This window comes from Plutella xylostella, chromosome 15, assembly GCF_932276165.1.
Source record: "Plutella xylostella chromosome 15, ilPluXylo3.1, whole genome shotgun sequence".
Classification (NCBI taxonomy): domain Eukaryota; kingdom Metazoa; phylum Arthropoda; class Insecta; order Lepidoptera; family Plutellidae; genus Plutella; species Plutella xylostella.
Genome location: NC_063995.1, coordinates 1,213,715 through 1,232,209, shown reverse-complemented (window position 1 = coordinate 1,232,209; position 18,495 = coordinate 1,213,715). Strand labels below are relative to the sequence as shown.

Sequence of the window (18,495 nt, the reverse complement as noted above, 5' to 3'; positions counted from 1 at the left end):
TGAAAATATAATTTGTGCGAAAGAGATGACAACAAAAAGTTCAGAAACTTCGAAATAGAATTTTGAAAAACCATAGACAAATTTAAACATTACGTTTTTTTTATCTGCTGTCAAAGTAAGATTTTCGCACCTTGTAACACCAGTAAAAAAAAGCATTTTCAAAACAAATCTTCAACGGCTGAATGTATTTTAAACAGTGAATGTGATTATTTACAATTATTTTATTTATTCAGTGTGTATTAGACTTTAATTTAAATGTAAAAAGTGTGTTTTGTTGAACGTCATGAGTGGTCATACGGAAACCACGTCGAACAGCATGAAATTCGCACCGATGCCCATGTCGGCCTTGCTGGCTCAACTGATGCCCATTGAGAAGCCCCCTGCGAGCCCGGACCAGAGCTACGCCACCCTGGACGAGAGCGACAACTCCACCAGTGATGCCGGCTCCAAGCCTTCCTCAGTGAAACAGATTAAACACCTACAAAATGTACCAACATCGACACCGCAAAACAAACTTTCAAATGCCAATCTCAAGCAATTCATTTCAGAAAAGAAAGTGGCAAGCCATGAGGCTAATAAGGAGAACTCTAGCAATAACCAGTCCATGTGCAACAACTGGATGTATCCACGGAAAGAGATTCAGCAATCCCAGAGTGCTGTAAAGCAAGTTGTTTCGAAACCAAGTAGTAATGTAAGTTCTTTAGCACAGACTCAGCTAAACAACAATGACGTCGTGAAGCGAAGCGTCCTGACTCCACTCCATGTTGCTCCACACAAGCCTATGGATCCTCCTCCAAAGAGAACCCCAGAAATGGCCAGAATACCTCATAGTTCTCAGAAAAAGTCAGCAACTCCTAAAATAAAGTCTGGTATTCGAAGGTTTACTCCAGGTTCTGGTAGAAGAAGCAATAAAAAGACTCCTCAGAAGGTTAAAGTTCAAGCCACTGCTAAAGAGAGTGTAAGATGTAAGTAATTACTATACTAATTTATTATTGAGCCCAAGTATTTATTAAGAGTCACAAAGTATAATATTATTACCTCTTTAATTTTCAGGTCTGTTCCCTGACAATCACATGAGCTCTAGAGACGAAGCACCCTGTCCAGCCACCTGCCCAGCCCCACAACCGCCACCTCCATCCCACCCGGTACCCGAGACCCCCCTCAACAGGAAGCCTCTGCCTTCATCATATGCCGCCACACCCTCGTACCCTCAGGGCGTGGTGCGGAACCAGTCCAAGATCCTGTTCAAGACCACGGTCATCAAAGGCAAGAACTACATGTACATAAAGAAACTGGGCACCGGTGGCTCCAGTGAGGTTTATAAGGTTATTTTTTGTTTTATTTTTTTGGGTAAACTGCAATGTATGGTATGGACACTTTCAAGGCAAATAGGGTAAACAATATACCTAGTCTAAAATTGTACTGGCACTGACTTAAAAAAAAGTGTTTCATAGTTTCCTTGTTCTATCTGCAAAATTAAACATGAATAAATCCTCTACTCCAGGTATTAGAAGTGGGCACGTCCTGTGAGTATGCGGTGAAGTGTGTGAACCTCAGCACGGACCCGGAGCTGGCGCGCGGCTACGTCAACGAGGTGAAGCTGCTGCGGGAGCTGCAGAACTCAGACAGAGTCATCAGGCTTTATGACTAGTAAGTACCTGCTATGTTCATAGATATCTCTATTGTATCTCCACCACTCCTCTGTGCAGAAGTTGCATGGAGGAATATGAAACAGCTTCCCATGTCTTGTTACATTACAAAGGCGTGGAGACACTACGATCAAAAACCCTCCGATCTCCAGGGTCCCTCCAGGAAGTCATAAGCAACCTAGGTTGTCTACTGGCTTTCTGGCGTGAGCTTGGGTGGCTTAATAGCTAGTCACCCCGTAGGTATTTCACGCATAACGCCCACCTTAGAGGCTAAATGCGGAAAATCAAGTCACCATAATACATAGATAGATAGATCTCTATTGTAGATCGTCGCCAGCTATTATGACTGTAGAGTTAAATTCGATGCACCGTTAAGGGTTGCAAAGATAATGTAAATAAATAAGACTGTTCCAAAAGCATGTTATTCATTGTAACGCTATCTTCATCAAGTTACCACTGAAAACATAGATTTCCACTTCCTTTCTGTACAAATGCCATTTTGGTATTTTCCACCTCAGATTAATAAAAATTAAACACCATCTGTTAACTTCATGCACTAACAGGATTGTAATCCACAGCGAATACGACCGCGAGAACAAGTTCCTCCGTGTCGTCCTGGAGGCGGGCGAGACGGACCTGTCGTCGTTCCTGCGCGCGCGCGGCGCCGGCCTGCCGCCCGCGCTCGTGCTGCACTGCTGGGAGGAGATGCTGCACGCCGTCGCGCACATACACCAGCACGGTACTAGCACACACACACACACACACACACACAGGCCTGCCGCCCGCGCTCGTGCTGCACTGCTGGGAGGAGATGCTGCACGCCGTCGCGCACATACACCAGCACGGTACTAGCACACACACACACACACACACACACACACACACACACACAAAAGGCTTTACAAGGAATGTGAGGTGTTAACAGTACGTCAACTATTCATTCTAAACACAGTTTTATTTCAACACTCTAAAATAACATTTGATCCTCAGCTTAAAACAATCAAACGTAGGCACGATATTGTCTGTCCTACTGAATCCTTTAACACTAAGTTCATTAATCGATTCATGTGTTTTTTAGGTCCATACATCTATAACAAACTAAACTACAAACTTAGTCTATACCCAAATACGAGGAATATAGTTAAAAGATCACTTCATAAGTGGCTTTTAAATAAAACATATGATGAGACTGAGGACTTGTTGGTTGTTGTTTCATAATACATAAAAATAAACTCAAATAGTAGAATCGTATATTATTATCTGCTTTGATAAAGTAATAATATTATTGATCTTTGTTCTTTTTCTTTAAATTATTTTTTACCATTATGTCGTTATGATATTCATGAGGCTTTTATAAATTTCAAAACTTATCATCTAATATAATCAAGTGATACTAGCTCACATAATATATTTATTGTCAACACTTCATGTAACCTGACTGGACTAAAAACATATTTCCTCCTATAGTACAGGCTAGACCTAGTTTAGGGGGAATAAAAATTGTATCCAACATATTAAAAAAAACAAAAAAAAAAAAAAAAAAAAACACACACACACACACACACACACACAGGCCTGCCGCCCGCGCTCGTGCTGCACTGCTGGGAGGAAATGCTGCACGCCGTCGCGCACATACACCAGCACGGTACTAGCACACACACACACACACACACACACACACACACACACACCGGCCTGCCGCCCGCGTTCGTGCTGCACTGCTGGGAGGAGATGCTGCACGCCGTCGCGCACATACACCAGCACGGTACTAGCACACACACACACACACACACACACACACCGGCCTGCCGCCCGCGTTCGTGCTGCACTGCTGGGAGGAGATGCTGCACGCCGTCGCGCACATACACCAGCACGGTATACAATAGAATAGGAACATTTATTGGATACCAAACTACATCACAACATGAATACCTATAAAGTTATAAAGTATATTTGTGCTAGGACTAGCACACACACACATGCACCAGCACGGTAACCATAATAATGAACAAGCGAAAGGACGAAGCTCTGATAGTGCAGTTTGCCAACTGCAGGAAATATGGCGCTTCGTACCGACGACTCCACAATTATCTAATGGATAATTACAATCTTGTACAATGTACTCGATTCACATTCAACAGCACTCATTCGTCTTCATCTAACCATCCTAACATTTTCCAGGTGTGATCCACGCAGACCTAAAACCCGCGAACTTCCTCCTTGTCTGCGGGCGGCTGAAGCTCATAGACTTCGGCATCGCGTCGTCGATCTCGGCGGACGCGACGAGCGTGGTGCGCGCGCAGGCCACCGGCACGTACTCCTACATCAGCCCCGAGGCGCTCATGGGCGGCGCCGGTGGGTACGGGGGCGCGGATCGCGGGGACACACCTATTAAGGTAACTTCTTCTTTTACAGCCTATAGTAGTCTATTGCTGGTCGCAGGCCTGTCCCAGAGCACGCCACTGGTTGCGATCTACGGTAACTCTTATATCGGAAAATCTTCCTTACAGGGTTTTCCACACTATGTATAGTTGTGCTGGCATAGTGGCAATTTTATTTGTAACCAGTATTGACTAGCTCAGTGTTTTTCAACCTGTGGGTCGCGACCCCCTGGGGGGTCGCGAAGCTTCTGTAGGGGGGTCGCCAAAGGGCGAAAAAACTGGGAACTTTAGTAAAAAAAATATAAAGTCGATTAGTACAAATTTACTAAGAAATACTCATACTTTAAAAACTTTTACTTAAAATTTTCTTAAATGCGAGGGCTGAGCTTGTTTTTAATTAATTAAATTATCTCATCATGGATCTGTTTTAGTACAATATACCACATCCACACAGTAAGGCAGATTACACAGAAGAAAGAAGAGTATAATCAGCCTCTGTGTCTATCCTTTGTGGACTATGAAAACGCCATCAACTCCATCGAGACATCGGCAATTTTGGAAGCGTTGCAGAGATTTCAAATCGACTGGCGCTATATCTAGGAGTTGAGGAGTCTGTACGATGCCGCTTGACATGGCATACATATAAATGGCGAGTACATGTCACACCTCTCTGCTTCTCGGACGACATCGTTATTATGGCAGAATCTCTGAAGGAACTCAGCTGGATGATGGAAGTGGCCTAAATGCAGCTTCCCAACGTGTAGGCTTCGGGGTATAAATTTGGACAAGACGAAAGTCATATAGGTACAATGCTCACATCGAACCGGAGCCAGTGATCGTTGGTGAGGCAACAATCGAAGTTGTGCAAGATATATCTACCTCGGGGAGACTATTCGGCTAGGCAGAAAGCAACTTCGACAAGGAGGCTGCAAGGCGCATCCAACTGGGTTGGGCTGCATTCGGAAAACTACGTCAGCACATATTCTCCTTGGCCATCCCTCAGAGCCTGAAGACTAAAGACTTCAACCAGTGCATCCTGCCAGTGATGACGTATGGTGCAGAGACGTGGGCACTGACGGCAGGACTAGTTCACCGATTTAAAGTCGCTCAGCGTGGTATGGAGAGAGCTATGCTTGGTTTCTCTGATAAATCGTATCAGAAATGAGGTTTTCCGTCAGTCAAAGGATTAAGATTACTGACATAGCTGTCAAAATATGCAAGCTGAAGTGGTAGTGTGCTGGTCATACCTATCTGCCGAAGAACCGATAACCATTGGGGTAAAGGAGTTTTCGATTAGTTACAGACCACGAATAGGCAAACGTAGCGTGGGAGGCCTTCCTGCCTGGTTCAAAAACGACGACCACAAGTATTAATTTTTTAGTAAAGCCAGGTATTTTGTCTTTTTATTTTCATTTCACCCTTGAAAACTTTTATTCAAGATATTTAAATGCTCAAAAAAGTCAGATAGAAAAAGCTAATTTCGAAAAAGAAATTCCGGGTCGCAATGGTATTAGTTGTTAACATGCACATACATACATGATAAAAAACCGAAAGGGTCGAGGGGGTCGCGAAATATTTTTTTATACCAGGGGGGTCGCGTCATGAAAAAGGTTGAAAAACACTGGACTAGCTGAATTATTTTATAATTATAAAAGCGCTTAGTCAACACCCATAGACTCCTCCGATGAGTAACGGGAGAGAAGAATTCCGGAATGATTAAAAGTTTATTTAGCAAATTTTGGATCCCTATTTCATCATCAGCTTGTGTCCTTCCACTGCTGGGGGTTGGCTTTTAGAGAGTCGTCCCTATTTGGCGTCATCCAAAGTTTCGAACTGAACTCATGTATATCGCAGTGAGGGTTCCCTGTCGTTTTGGTATACTTAGCTGAGTCACCCTACTCGGGGTACTAGTTTCTGAACGGCTACAGTCTCTGCCATCGGTCGTCGATCTCTGCGGACGCGACGAGCGTGGTGCGCGCGCAGGCCACCGGCACGTACTCCTACATCAGCCCCGAGGCGCTCATGGGCGGCGCCGGCGGGTACGGGGGCGCGGATGCGGGTGGTGACTTCTTCTACTTCAGCATAGGCTGCTATAGAGCAGTCCACTGCGGACGTGGACCTAGGCGTCACAAAAAAACACGCCATTAGATGCGATCTAAGGTATCGGGAAATCTCACAGGGTTTGCTACATTACGTATATTCTTGATGGAATTTTGGCTATTAAAGCTTCTATAAAAATATTATGTAAGCTGCATTGACTAGCCTAGACGAGTGCAAGCCCCTCAGATGAGTAACGGGAAAGAAGAAGAGCGCCGATTACTATCTGGATCCCTATTCAGAGGCCATCCAACGTTCTAAATCTATACTGAAATAGTACAGCGTCCATCGAGCAATGCAAAGGAAAACTCATGTATAGCGCAGTAAGGATTCCCGGTCCTTTTGGTATACTTAGCTGAGTTACCCAGCATAGGTTACTAGTTTCTGAGTCATGAGCACAAGTTTCGATCCTCCGTTAACGTTGCGTATCGTCAACTGTCACTGTCAAAATATAAGGCAAAGTTAGTTCCAAAAGTGACATTTGTTTTTTCTATAATGTTAGGTTGAATTTCACCAAACGCTAAACTTATTTAGTAGCCTGTCATACGTCTGTCAGTTAGTACAAAATGTATTTTAAATTTGATTTAAATACGTTTAGCGTTTGGTAAAAGTGACCCTTCGTGTAGATTCGAAAATAGTATAGAATGCTATTCTCGCTGCACTGAACGGCTACAGTCTCTGCCATGGCGTCGTCGATCTCTGCGGACGCGACGAGCGTGGTGCGCGCGCAGGCCACCGGCACGTACTCCTACATCAGCCCCGAGGCGCTCATGGGCGGCGCCGGCGGGTACGGGGGCGCGGATCGCGGGGACACGCCTATTAAGGTGAGGTTTGCTATTAAACATGAAAGAAAGGAGCCTCTCCGCATGACGTATCAGTGTCCACTTCTACCGTACTACCCTCAACACAAACTTTCCAAAAGCAGCGTCACTTGCTTGTAGCAGATGCGTAGAAGTTACGTCAGATTTGACAGGATTCGGTGGTGGTTGTTTTCCCACTGTTGCACCCTAGGCAGTTAGCGACAGACCCTAATCTGTCTGGCCATACACCTCGGTGACAAACCCTATGCTATTAGTTGTGTTTTTCACCTCCTCGCTATAATATATCACTTTTGCATAAGCCTGTATTGTATACCCTATGCGTAACTACAATAATCCGTGTTCACATTGCAGATATCATTCCGGTCGGACGTGTGGTCGCTGGGCTGCATCCTTTACTCGATGGTGTACGGGCGGACGCCCTTCGGACACATCCCCAACCTGGCCAAGCTGGCCGCCATCCTCGACCCCAACCACCGCATCGACTACCCGCCTGTGGAGCGTGAGTTAACACATTATTGTTAGAGAATTATCAGTCCACTGCGAAGTATATTCAGGAGCACTGAGGAAAAAAAACACTTGTTCAGGAGCAACCATTTCTGGGCAACTTGACTAAGGTGCAGCAGACACTTTTTATAAACTTTTAACTTACCAAGGACACGTCTTAAATACTCACAATATTTACATCCAGTTACGTGGTACTGGTAGGTACGGTCAGGTGCAGAGAAACCTGACCCCCCTCTCATACTAACAATGCTTCTGAGGGGGGTCAGGTTTATCTGCCCCTTACTGTACTAGTACGATTTTATCTCGGTATAACATAAAGCCAGTTGTACAAAATAATTCACAGGCATTTCATGCTTAAAAGGTGATTCCATTTATTACTGATTAATTTGCCCAAACATTGTTAAAGAAATAAAGATTTATTTATTTAAAAAAAAAAAACGATAAGTCAATTAGGCGCTATTCAAAAGTTGCGAGTGTATCTATGACGAGTATTTAACTGATTAGTTTTCCTCTGCAGACCCATTGCTGGGCTACAAATAATATCTTACCTGTGAACGTCACAATCTTTTTTACATCACTTTTTTACTCCCTAACTAACTCAATCCAATACCCCTCCACAGACCTCCCGCCATCACTGATCGCGGCGCTCAAGTGGTGCCTCACCTACAACGCGCGCGCGCGGCCCTCAGTGGCCGAGCTGCTGGGAGTGACCTACTTGCAGCCGGCGCGCAGCCCGCTGCCCGCGCCGCTGCTCGAGAAACTGCGCCCTCTGGTGACGCATGAGGAGTTTAGAGTGCTGCAGCGAGCGCAGTTGTAGGGTTGATAGTCTTTTAATGCCAGTCTCTATATATCGATAGCTGACAGTTTCTTTCATACGATTTTGTCAGAATGTAACTTTTTATGTGTCAAAGTTGTATGCTATCGATAGAGTATAGAAACTGGCAATAATCTGCCACTGTTAGGCGTTATACAGTGATGGTTTGATATGGCTGAAGATTATTAAAATTATAGTAAAGATTTTGCAATGAAATTACAATGATATATAATATTAATTATAGCATAGCGCTTCACTAAGGAGCAGTAAATTAGACTGAGGATTCACCACAGTGATAGAGAGAATAAGCCACCGATTCAAGGCAATTAAAATTAATTACAGATTTGTCTAGACCGCCTTTATAACTGATTCTTGGTGCTTCATTTTGATTCTCTCATTCATTTAGGTTAATTTAGGAATAGAAATTATTTAGACTCAATGATATTGTAAATACTAATAATTATGTAATGAAGCAATGAATAATTAATGTAATTTAGCTTCTCGGACATGAAAGAATGGATAAATACTTAGACCTCTATTATGTTAGTCATAGTTTTTTTAACCATTTATATCTATTTACCTGTGGATCCAGGAACACATAAAATTTGTTTAGGGATCAGTACTTTTTTTGCATATGAAAACACACACAAGAGGTACAGATTAAGAATTAATTAATTTCGAAATCCAAATTTTAATACAGGAACAACGTCTGTGAAGAAACTGGATGGAAATGGCGGTAGGATGCATGCTATCTCGCCCGATTCGTAGGTCTGTCAATAGTCCTTCCTACTCCCACTTATGGACTAGGCGCCATTTTCATATTGTTTCTTTATCTGTGCGCTTTTACCTCAACTCTATTTACCAACTTGATGTGTCTAGTTACTCTAGTTTGAACTAACTGACTGTAAAATTGTAATCAAGTAAATAATAAGGTAACCATTAATGCTTATTTATCGAATGTAAATAAAAATATATCCTACTAAAAACTGTTTACTCAATTAATGAAAATCCGTATATTTTTAGGAAATATTTATTGAAGTGAAGTGATACAAAAAATAAATACATTTAGCGTGAAATTACCAAACATATTATGCGATACAATAATAATTTATGAATAACATAATCTTAGACGTAAAATACTTTTTTCTTACACAACTACGAATAATAAATGCAATGCGAAAGGCAAATACAATTTGTCGAATAAAGCTCGTGAGATAGGATTTGATCGAAGATGGTACGGATACCAGAGTCGAGGGAATTAGTCGCAGATCGGGGAGTTTCTGGTTTCTCTGCTGGAACCAGAGAAAGGAATTCGAACCCTTACTACTGCTTAGATACCAATAGGTAAAACATCGTTAAATATTGAAAATGTTTTAGGCAAATGCGGACACAGAAAGCGAATACTCCTTACGATATTGAAGGCAGGAAAACGCTCAAGTATAAGCACCGCATCAGCCAACATGGAATAGTGAAGCAGTAACACGTATGGGCAAATTCTAGTCAACTATAAACTACCACATTCGGTACGATTAATAATAATATTATAGTTATGGAATAAAATTGGTGGTTTTCAAGCTTATACGCCCGTGCGTCGACAAAGGAGGTGAGACGTCACAAGATAAATCGCAAAAACTTTTTGGAGTTAATATTTTTAATCTGGCAACACTGTTGGTAAAGCTCCAGCTGCGCGGCACACGGGCGGCGTGGGCGTTTAATTCTGGAATAAAGTGCGGGTGAAGTCCACGTAGTCCAGCGCGTTGGGGATGGGTCGCTCGGTCTTCGGGTCCACGTACTGGTTCATGCGCGCCACGCAGTAGTCCGCCATCTCCTTCGTCAGGTTCTGGAAACATTACAGTGTAATTAGAAGAGGTCAAGAAAAGCACAACAGAAAATATCAGTCCACTGTACTGTATCTACAATTATATTTTTAATAGCATCCTAATAGAAATCGGTGCTATCGATCACATTGTTTGCCACGTTTATCTTAGCCTCCAATCGAGACCTCAACGCTAAAGTAAAGTTTACTGGTTCTTCACTAGCTATAACTCAATATTCTTCTGTGAGGCGACCAACACAAGAATTACACTATTGTGTACCATCGTGGTGATGGGATTGACCAGCCAAATTAGACGAAGTCAGTTGATGACTGTCAAGCACAGGATATACTATGTCATTCGCGGCACTCCTTAGCGGCATGAATACCATTCAAACAAGAGTAAAAACCCGCTCACCGCATACAGCTCCTCCTTGGTGACATAAGCGCGGTCCTGGTGCGCGGTGATCGCGCGGAACGCGTTCTCGATCTCCTCCGAGGACTGCACGTTCTCCGTCTCCTTGCTGATCATGAACGCCATGTACTCCTGCAGCGAGACTTGGCCGTCGCGGTTCGGGTCCACGCAGTCTGTAATAAAAATGGGTTATGAATGCGTGAAATAGTGGTTCAGGGTATGTATTGGGATGTTTATGCAGAGTACACGATAAGAGAAAGTTCTGACCGAATAACTGTAACAATGACAGCTAATTAGGGTTCGAACGATACTTTCAATACCGGGTAAGTATCTATACTTAGGTACGTTCGCGATACTCGATACTGAGTATCTGAACCAGCATTAGCTGGCTCTATTTTAACAGAAGCAAACATTTTAACTTAAATATCTTTACAACGCTGTGTAAGATTTTGTCGCGACGCCCAGAGTATCTGCATACTCTTCTCGTACAAACTTCTCCTAAAGATAGGTAAACGTTTATTTAGTTATGAAAAAATCGTTAAATATAAATGTACTCACTAAGTATAGCATCGAACTCGGGGTCGGGCTGGCCGTCCTCCACCATGGGCAGGTCGTAGCCGAGCGCGCGCAGACACGACTTGAACTCGTGGTGGTTCAGCCGCCCCGACCGCTCCTTGTCGAAGTGCTTGAACATCATCGAGAACTCCTTGAGGGCGTCCTCGCTGACTCCTGTAAGGGGGGAATAATGGTTTGGTGAAAACATTCGTACACGATACAACTATCAATAGGCCGTAGGGCATTTGGATCCCACCTTGTTATGAACTTTTAGTCCTTTTGGATAGAATTTGGGGATTTGAAGGCGAGAACCAAGGAAATAATTTGAGTAGACATGGCCGATTAAGGGTTATTAATATGTAGGTGTAAACATATGTATATCCCACAGGTTGCTAGATAAAGGTTTTCAGCTACAAGTCCTTCATACAAAAATGCACCAAGAGATGGTGAAATGCGCAAGATTTGCTTTTCAGCATCTTCCATCTTACAATTTCAAATCAACAAGCCAGTCTTTAAACTTTTTCTTCATTTGCCATCGCGCGTGCGCTGGTCCCACTGAAGCTGCGTACAGACCAGCCCAACGAACGCCCAGCGTAATACAGGGCAGATTGCAGGAACGACGGTCAACGAAACCCAGCTTGATGCTCGCTTAAAGGCGAGAACCAAGGAAATAATTTGAGTAGCCATGGCCGATTAAAGGTTATTAATATAGGGTAGCAATAAAACGAGTGACTGTAAATTACAGTTCTAAGTGTCAAAATTAATTAATTTGGGTTATAGAATTACTAAGTGAGCGACTGACTGCGAGTGACGAGAAATCAACAGAACAGCAACTTACAAACATTAATTTGAGTTACTTAAAATACAAAATGAGCAGCTTCATAATATTTGAGCGACCTAATATTTGTTTGAGTGTCAACGTTACGTCCTGCATTTTTTTCAATATTTGGCAAATGTATTTTTTATACTGAGCGGCATTTTATCTTAAATGAAGTGTTTCGAATACAAAAACCACTTTGAAAAATACACTAATGAGCAGAGTATAAAAAACATACACTCACGCCTTGTACTATTGTACTCCCTTGCGGGGTAGGCAGACTGTAGTCCCGCTGTCCCCGTAATTCTTGTCCCCGTTAAGCGGGGACAACGGTACTTTCAGAAAATAAATAAAATCAGGCCCGTTGTCCCCGTTGGACGTGAGCTCCTTAACGGGGACAGCGGCACTTAATAAAAAAATAAAAAATCAGACCCGTTGTCCCCGTTCTCAAAATAAACTTTAAAAAACACAAGTAAGTATATTTTTTATTTCATGAATTTTATATAACATCTTCATATCAAATCGCTTTTTTAGCTTAGATCAATTCATAACTAACCTGGGTGATAATTTGGCAAATTTGATGAACGTGTAAATTTTAAAGGATGCGCTAACGGCACGACGAAATACTGCCGCGAAACAAAAGCACAGATAAAAAAAACACACACTCACGCCTTGTACTAATGTACTCCCTTGCGGGGTAGGCAGAGGTGCATTGCTGCACCCACTTTTCGCCAGAGTGTTATGTTAGTCCCAATGTAATACGGGGCGGGCCTATTGGCATTATACGGGCACATCCAAGACCCGAGAACAAATATCTGTGTTTAAACAAATATCTGCCCCAGCCGGGAATCGAACCCTCTCAGTAGTCAGGGTACTCACTGGTCACCACTACGCCATTCGGTCGTCTAAGATAAGTTTCATTTTATTTTGTCCTTTTCGTGCAAATAGAATTCGGAAGGGACAACGACACGTAAAATTTTGACGGCCCGTTGTCCCCGTTCAATATTGCCCGCAAAGGGGACAACGGAACGAAAATATAATGACGTCCCGTTGTCCCCGTAACGGGGACACAGTTACGGGGACAACGGGACTACAGGGTAGGCAGAGGTGCATTGCTGCACCCACTTTTCGCCAGAGCGTTATGTTAGTCCCAATGTAATAGGGGGCGGGCCTATTGCCATTTTACGGGCACATCCAAGACCCGAGAACAAATAGCCGGGTTCGATTGCCCCAGCCGGGCAATCGAACCCGGGACCATCGGCTCAGTAGTCAGGGTAAGATAAAAAATATTTATTCGGAGATCAGCACCACACACCAAAAATACACAAGGAAACAACAAATAAAACAAAAGAACTTATATGACTAAACTTATAGTATAGTTTAAATCTGTAGCATTTTCGTTGCAAAGCAAAGCAAAAAGAAGCGTATCAAAATAAAAAACATAAGCCCTCAAATAGAATATCAGTAACCAATAATCATTAATAAAGCAGCATACAAAACTTTGCTCAAAGTGAACTTTTTAGTAGTTCGCTAAGTATAACCTCACTTAGAAAAATCGAATCTATCTTAATATTGAAGTTGCCCTCTCTGTATTTCCAGTCGCTCACTTAGTAATTAAGTCGCTCGGATAAAATTTTAATATCTGAAATGGATTTATCATAATCCACTTTTTGTAAGCTCGTTTTGGATTTTATTATAAATCAATATTCGTCGTCAGTTTAGTTAATTTTTCGCTTACTAAAATTCATACCGCTCAAGTTATTAAAACAGTATGTCATCATCAGTCGCAAAGTTTTTTTTTGTTCGCTCGTTTTATAATTCCCCATTAATATATAGGTATACATTATATATCCCACAGATTGCTAGATAAAGGTTTTCAGCAACAAAAATGCACGCGATTTGCTTTTCAGCATCTTTCAGCCTTCCATCTCAAATTAACAAGCCAGTCTGAAACGTTTTCTTCATTTGCCATCGCGCGTGCGCTGGTGCCACTGACGTCTGACATACGACACGTACCCGAGTGGTTGCGCGCCTGGATCTGCTGCTCGAGGTTGTGCTGCATGCGCATGGACAGCTGGTCCAGCTGGTCCCACTGCTGTGCCAGCCCCACCGTGCTGTGCTCCGTGTAGCGGTTGTCCAGGATCAGGTGCTCTTCTAGGGCGGCGCCTGTAGGAAAAGAACGCAGGTTAGGTATGGAATAAAATAAAATGAAGGAGTGACTGATGAAGGCAAGTAAAACGGTCGAATATATTATGTAGTCAACAACAGAAACATCAGCCACCCTTGCTAACATTTGGCTTTATTTGTAGATTTCTATGTAGGTCATTATGGGTGGCATACTTTGTGTGGGTGACTAACTATTGTTTTCAGTGTGTACCACATTTTTTTGTAGTTTACTACATGTATTTATTGACTGAGATAATTTTTTGCACATAATATTATGTGTTAGATTAAGTTTTTTGTAATTTAGTCTACGTTTTTTGTGTACAAATAAAGAATATCTTATCTTACTTTAAATATGTAAAAAGGCCGCCTTTTGTGCTATTTCTTGATGTTATTTATATTGTAAGCAATAAAGTGTATCTTATATTTATCTTCATCCACTTACCCAACTCCTCAAGCCGGCGCAGGTCGGCGCGGCGCGCGCGCACCTCGCCCGCCTTCTGCCGCAGCGTCTCCAGCTGCTGCTCCAGCGAGCCCGTGCCCTCCATCATGGATGTGCTGTGGAGAGAAGCCAGGGTTAGGAAGGAGAAGGGTTTTAGAGTCGCGTTGTTAGATGTTGAGGCTGGTCTTGAAGGAACCTTGGAAGTTTAATTTTGAAGTTTTTAGCTTTTAGTTCTTGTTGCCATGGGTGGCGTTGTTTTAGACTGTATAGTGAGTTCTCAAATATCGAAAGGTAACCTCAGTCACCTCTCAATTATAGGTGTTATGTCAGAGACATGCTGTAAAAGTAGAAGAAAAAGAAACATCGATATAGGAAAAGGTGCTTAACCTTTCGTGTGAGTAATAAATAACATTTTTATCGAAGAATTTTGCCGTGATAGAACCAACACTGGGTACGACAAATATTAGTAAAACTTAAGCGAGTTTTAAAATATAGATTGTAAAATATTTACATAACTTGTTGCAATAGTCGGAAATAGTACACCGAGATATTACTGTAGACGAAACAACAACAAAAGCCAGTGTTTAGACTTCACGCAACAACCGGATACGTTACCCGTTCCAGCCTAGCAACCGGTACCTGCACACAATCACCAATTAAAATAACCTTTAACCATAAACATACATTCATCTATAATCATAAGAAAAGTAGTTTTTATTAGCGTAGAACCTTTGACATATCTCATAGTCAGTTGTTACCTACAGGAAAAAGACGTTTTGCTATTATCATATTTTTTACTGAAATACGGGGAGGAGCCTATCAGAATAAAGAAGCAACGCCTATCATCTTACCCATCTGACACAATGCCAGCCCCGTCGAATTAACATAATGGCACCGACAGTTCGGCGACTGTCACTTTAATTCCACGTCCCGTGGCAATACCCTCCGTATTGGAGGAGGCTCAAGTTACCTACCAAGTAACCTGCAGTTAATTATTATGGACTGTGTGTGTGTGTCCACCATATGTTAGAGTGAGACACACACAGCGCGCTCGGCGGGTGTGAGAGAGACGACACATACCGCGTCTCGGTGAGCCAGGTGTGGAAGGCGTTAGCGTGCTTGGCGAACTCCTTGCGCAGCTTGTCGTTCTCCTCCTGGCGCTGAGCTTCCTTCGTCAGCTCCACGTCGCGCTCCGCTGTTGGGGGGAAATAATTGATTTAATAGCAATCTTTTTTCTTTTTTAAATTTAACATATTGTTTCCCACTGCTGGGCAAAGGTCTCTCCGTGGGTCTTTCACCTATACATATCATCTAGTAATCTAATAAATGTTATAATCAACCATAGCAGCATTCATTCGTCTTCTCAGCCACAGCGCATTACAAAGAAACCCATAAAAGTCATATATAAACCAACCGAAGAGCCTCAATATTACCGTGCGATATTCATTCACGGCTGGACATAAGCCACTCTTGGCCAAGTTGGACTATGTTTTGCTTGTTCGTGGTTTGCACTCTTCTGCCACAAGGGCCATCGCTTTCACATATCCACTTCCATCTCATCCACTTTCCACCAATACAATTAACTCTCAATAAAACATGTCAACTAACCGATGATCTTGCGCAGGTTCCTCCACGTCTCCTCGAGCGCCTCCATGGTGAACCAGGTGTAGGGGTTGGCGCCCACGTTGAACGACTTGATCTGCTCGTCCAGGGCGGCCAGAGCCTCGAAGTCGCTCTGGGCTGATGATAGAGATGCCTGCGGGAAGGGATGATAGTTAATTTGTATATTGCATGAAAAGGTGGTCTGGAAGGGATCGCTGTTAGATAAGTACACTTATTATACTATCTACTATTGTCGCGTATCATCAGGCCACATAGGCCCGGGATGTTACAGTTCAGAACAGCTCTAGCGATATCAATCATATCCATCCTAATCCAAAACTAATATTATAATATTACGCGAAAGTTTGTAAGAATCACGGAATCTTTTAGGTTTCGTACGTAGGAAACTAAGAGCTTGGCTTTAAAACATAATACAGTTTTTATACCAGTTCTCCCACGGGAAACCTTTTTAATCAACAGCTAGTATGTATAAATGATCTATAGTGTACCTGGAACTGCGTGTGCGCATCGCGTAATGCCCGGATCTCCTCGATGGAGTTGCAGCGCACCGGGTCCGTGAGGTCTTCCTCAGCGTTCTCGAACCACGAGTTGAAGGCAGACGCCTGCGGGGAGAGCGGGGGTTAGGTTATGTTGTACTGAAAATACATCTTGGGGACTGATGATGACGATACATACATAGGATGTGTCATAACAATAGAAAATAATCGTGTAGATAAGATGTCACGACAATCAGATGAAACGACTTGACCATTAATTAGCTATGATGAAAGTGTACTTTATTCACGAAATCAGCGATACGATGAAAACATCATTACATAGCTGAATTCATAAAGGAAAACCTATAGCAGGCAATATTTCCGCTAACTATAAAAACTATATTTATATTCCAGTGATAAAGATATGTCGCATTTAAATTATTAAACAGTATAAGACCATCTATATACGGTACAGGCGCCTACCTTCTTAGCGAACGTGAGATACAGCTCCTCAATCTGGCGGAACTGGTCTTGCAGCTGCAGCAGGCGTTGCTTCCTCGCGGCGCTGTCGGCCAGCAGGCGTTGCCAGCGCGCGATGACGTCACCGTGGCGTTTGACGATGGCCGGTGTTTGTTCGTGGGAGGACGCGACTAGTTGTTCTTTGAGCGCGGTGATGTTCTGGATGCCTTCGTGCTCGAACGCGGCTAGGCCTGGGGGATGGAGGGTTTGTTAGAAATTTATGGAATTCCAAGACACTCATGACGACATAATCGAGAAACAGACATACTCGTAATAATTACATGTTAAAATGCAGATAACTATCGTATTCACCACCGTTAAATCAGGTTTAATATATTTTTGGCAATGCAGGTAATCCCAGGTGCGTCAGGATAGATGGATTACTTACACGCTCACACATTTGAAATTCTTGTGAGCGTAAAATCAGTGTCGCAACTTGTAAAAATGTAAAAAAGTATCCTTTATCAATTTATTTCAAAATTCACAAATATCTGAAAGCTGTACTGTTCAAAACGATTATTGAAGTGTTTTAACTATATCCTTCCCACTCACCAGCATCAAAAGTATCCTGCTTAGTCAACAGCGTCTGCACCGTGGACAGGTCCCGTCCGAACTCGTCGGACCGCACGTGCGTCTCCTTGTCCGCGATCCACGACTCCACCACGTCCGCCTTCCACAGCAGCTGGAGGTACGCCGAGTTGTCGACTAGCGCCGCCTTGCGACGGGCGGCTAGTTGGGTGAGTTTGTCGAGTTTAGCCTGTGGGGGAGGAATAGGTTAGATACAGAGAATACCTATGCGTTTATTCACTAAAGATGGATCTATAGGCAGTATTTTTTTTCTTGAATTAATAAGATTAGATTATGTAAATGTTGCGGTGTTGGACCACATGCGCTCGCACGCTTCGACGCTATGTTGCTGTTTATATAACTATCTGAGGCATGCCACACGATGCGTCGCTGTGCCGCACTGGATTTGAAATCGTCTAGACAAGGAGAAGGTATTGCATTAGGGTGACAACACACAGCCTAGCGCCACTCACCTGCAGCTGTCGCAGGCGCTGCGACAGCGCGTCGGCGTGCAGGTTGCCCTGCCGCAGCAGCGCATCGCCGGCCGCGGCCAGCTCGCGCCCCCGCTCGCCGCGCGCCGCCAGCTCCGCCTCCAGCGCCTCGTGCTTCTTCAGCAGCCCCTGCACGGCCGCCATGCTGTCGCCGCATTCGGCTACGACCACTAGCTGCTGCTTCTCGCTGCAACGTGAAGGAAGTGTGAGAGGTGGAACGATACCAATACGAAAAGATATGGCGTGGATGCCCACCTTAAACTGTTGGCATTACTTTATTTGTTTTATGTTATGAAGATACATAGGCGAATTTTATCCTTGACAAATTCTATGAATGCTAAGCAAAGT

At 43.3% G+C, this 18,495-nt stretch overlaps 2 protein-coding genes across 6 annotated transcripts in view; one reads left to right on the top strand and one right to left on the bottom strand.

Annotated features, from left to right (window-relative positions):
- Positions 1–173: 173 nt before the first annotated feature.
- LOC105398637 (dual specificity protein kinase Ttk) lies at positions 174–8,573 on the top strand. The gene is made up of 7 exons (XM_048626032.1): positions 174–965; positions 1,054–1,325; positions 1,505–1,650; positions 2,228–2,388; positions 3,831–4,045; positions 7,300–7,447; positions 8,073–8,573. The coding sequence occupies exons 1-7, from the start codon at positions 284–286 to the stop codon at positions 8,267–8,269; spliced, it is 1,821 nt and encodes a 606-aa protein (XP_048481989.1). The 5' UTR covers positions 174–283; the 3' UTR covers positions 8,270–8,573.
- A 707-nt stretch (positions 8,574–9,280) lies between these two features.
- LOC105398674 (spectrin alpha chain) overlaps positions 9,281–18,495 on the bottom strand; it is a 56,203-nt gene continuing 46,988 nt past the window's right edge. For 4 of the 5 annotated variants that reach the window (XM_048626109.1, XM_048626108.1, XM_048626107.1 and 1 more), the window contains 12 exons: positions 18,130–18,334; positions 17,642–17,846; positions 17,054–17,280; positions 16,583–16,696; positions 16,080–16,227; positions 15,552–15,666; positions 15,087–15,110; positions 14,475–14,587; positions 13,883–14,032; positions 11,053–11,223; positions 10,498–10,667; positions 9,281–10,106 (listed from right to left, as the gene is read on the bottom strand). In XM_048626109.1, the coding sequence (XP_048482066.1) occupies positions 9,978–10,106; positions 10,498–10,667; positions 11,053–11,223; positions 13,883–14,032; positions 14,475–14,587; positions 15,087–15,110; positions 15,552–15,666; positions 16,080–16,227; positions 16,583–16,696; positions 17,054–17,280; positions 17,642–17,846; positions 18,130–18,334 (1,771 nt within the window). In that variant the 3' untranslated portion in view covers positions 9,281–9,977. The remainder of the gene's footprint in view (positions 10,107–10,497; positions 10,668–11,052; positions 11,224–13,882; positions 14,033–14,474; positions 14,588–15,086; positions 15,111–15,551; positions 15,667–16,079; positions 16,228–16,582; positions 16,697–17,053; positions 17,281–17,641; positions 17,847–18,129; positions 18,335–18,495) is intronic. The other variant, XM_048626106.1, reaches the window with a different exon arrangement.

Coding starts and splice junctions, on each gene's coding strand:
- LOC105398637 (XM_048626032.1), top strand. CDS start 284: ATGAGTGGTCATACGGAAACCACGTCGAACAGCATGAAATTCGCACCG. Junction 966..1,053: donor TGCTAAAGAGAGTGTAAGAT/GTAAGTAATTAC, acceptor TTTAATTTTCAG/GTCTGTTCCCTGACAATCAC. Junction 1,326..1,504: donor GCTCCAGTGAGGTTTATAAG/GTTATTTTTTGT, acceptor CCTCTACTCCAG/GTATTAGAAGTGGGCACGTC.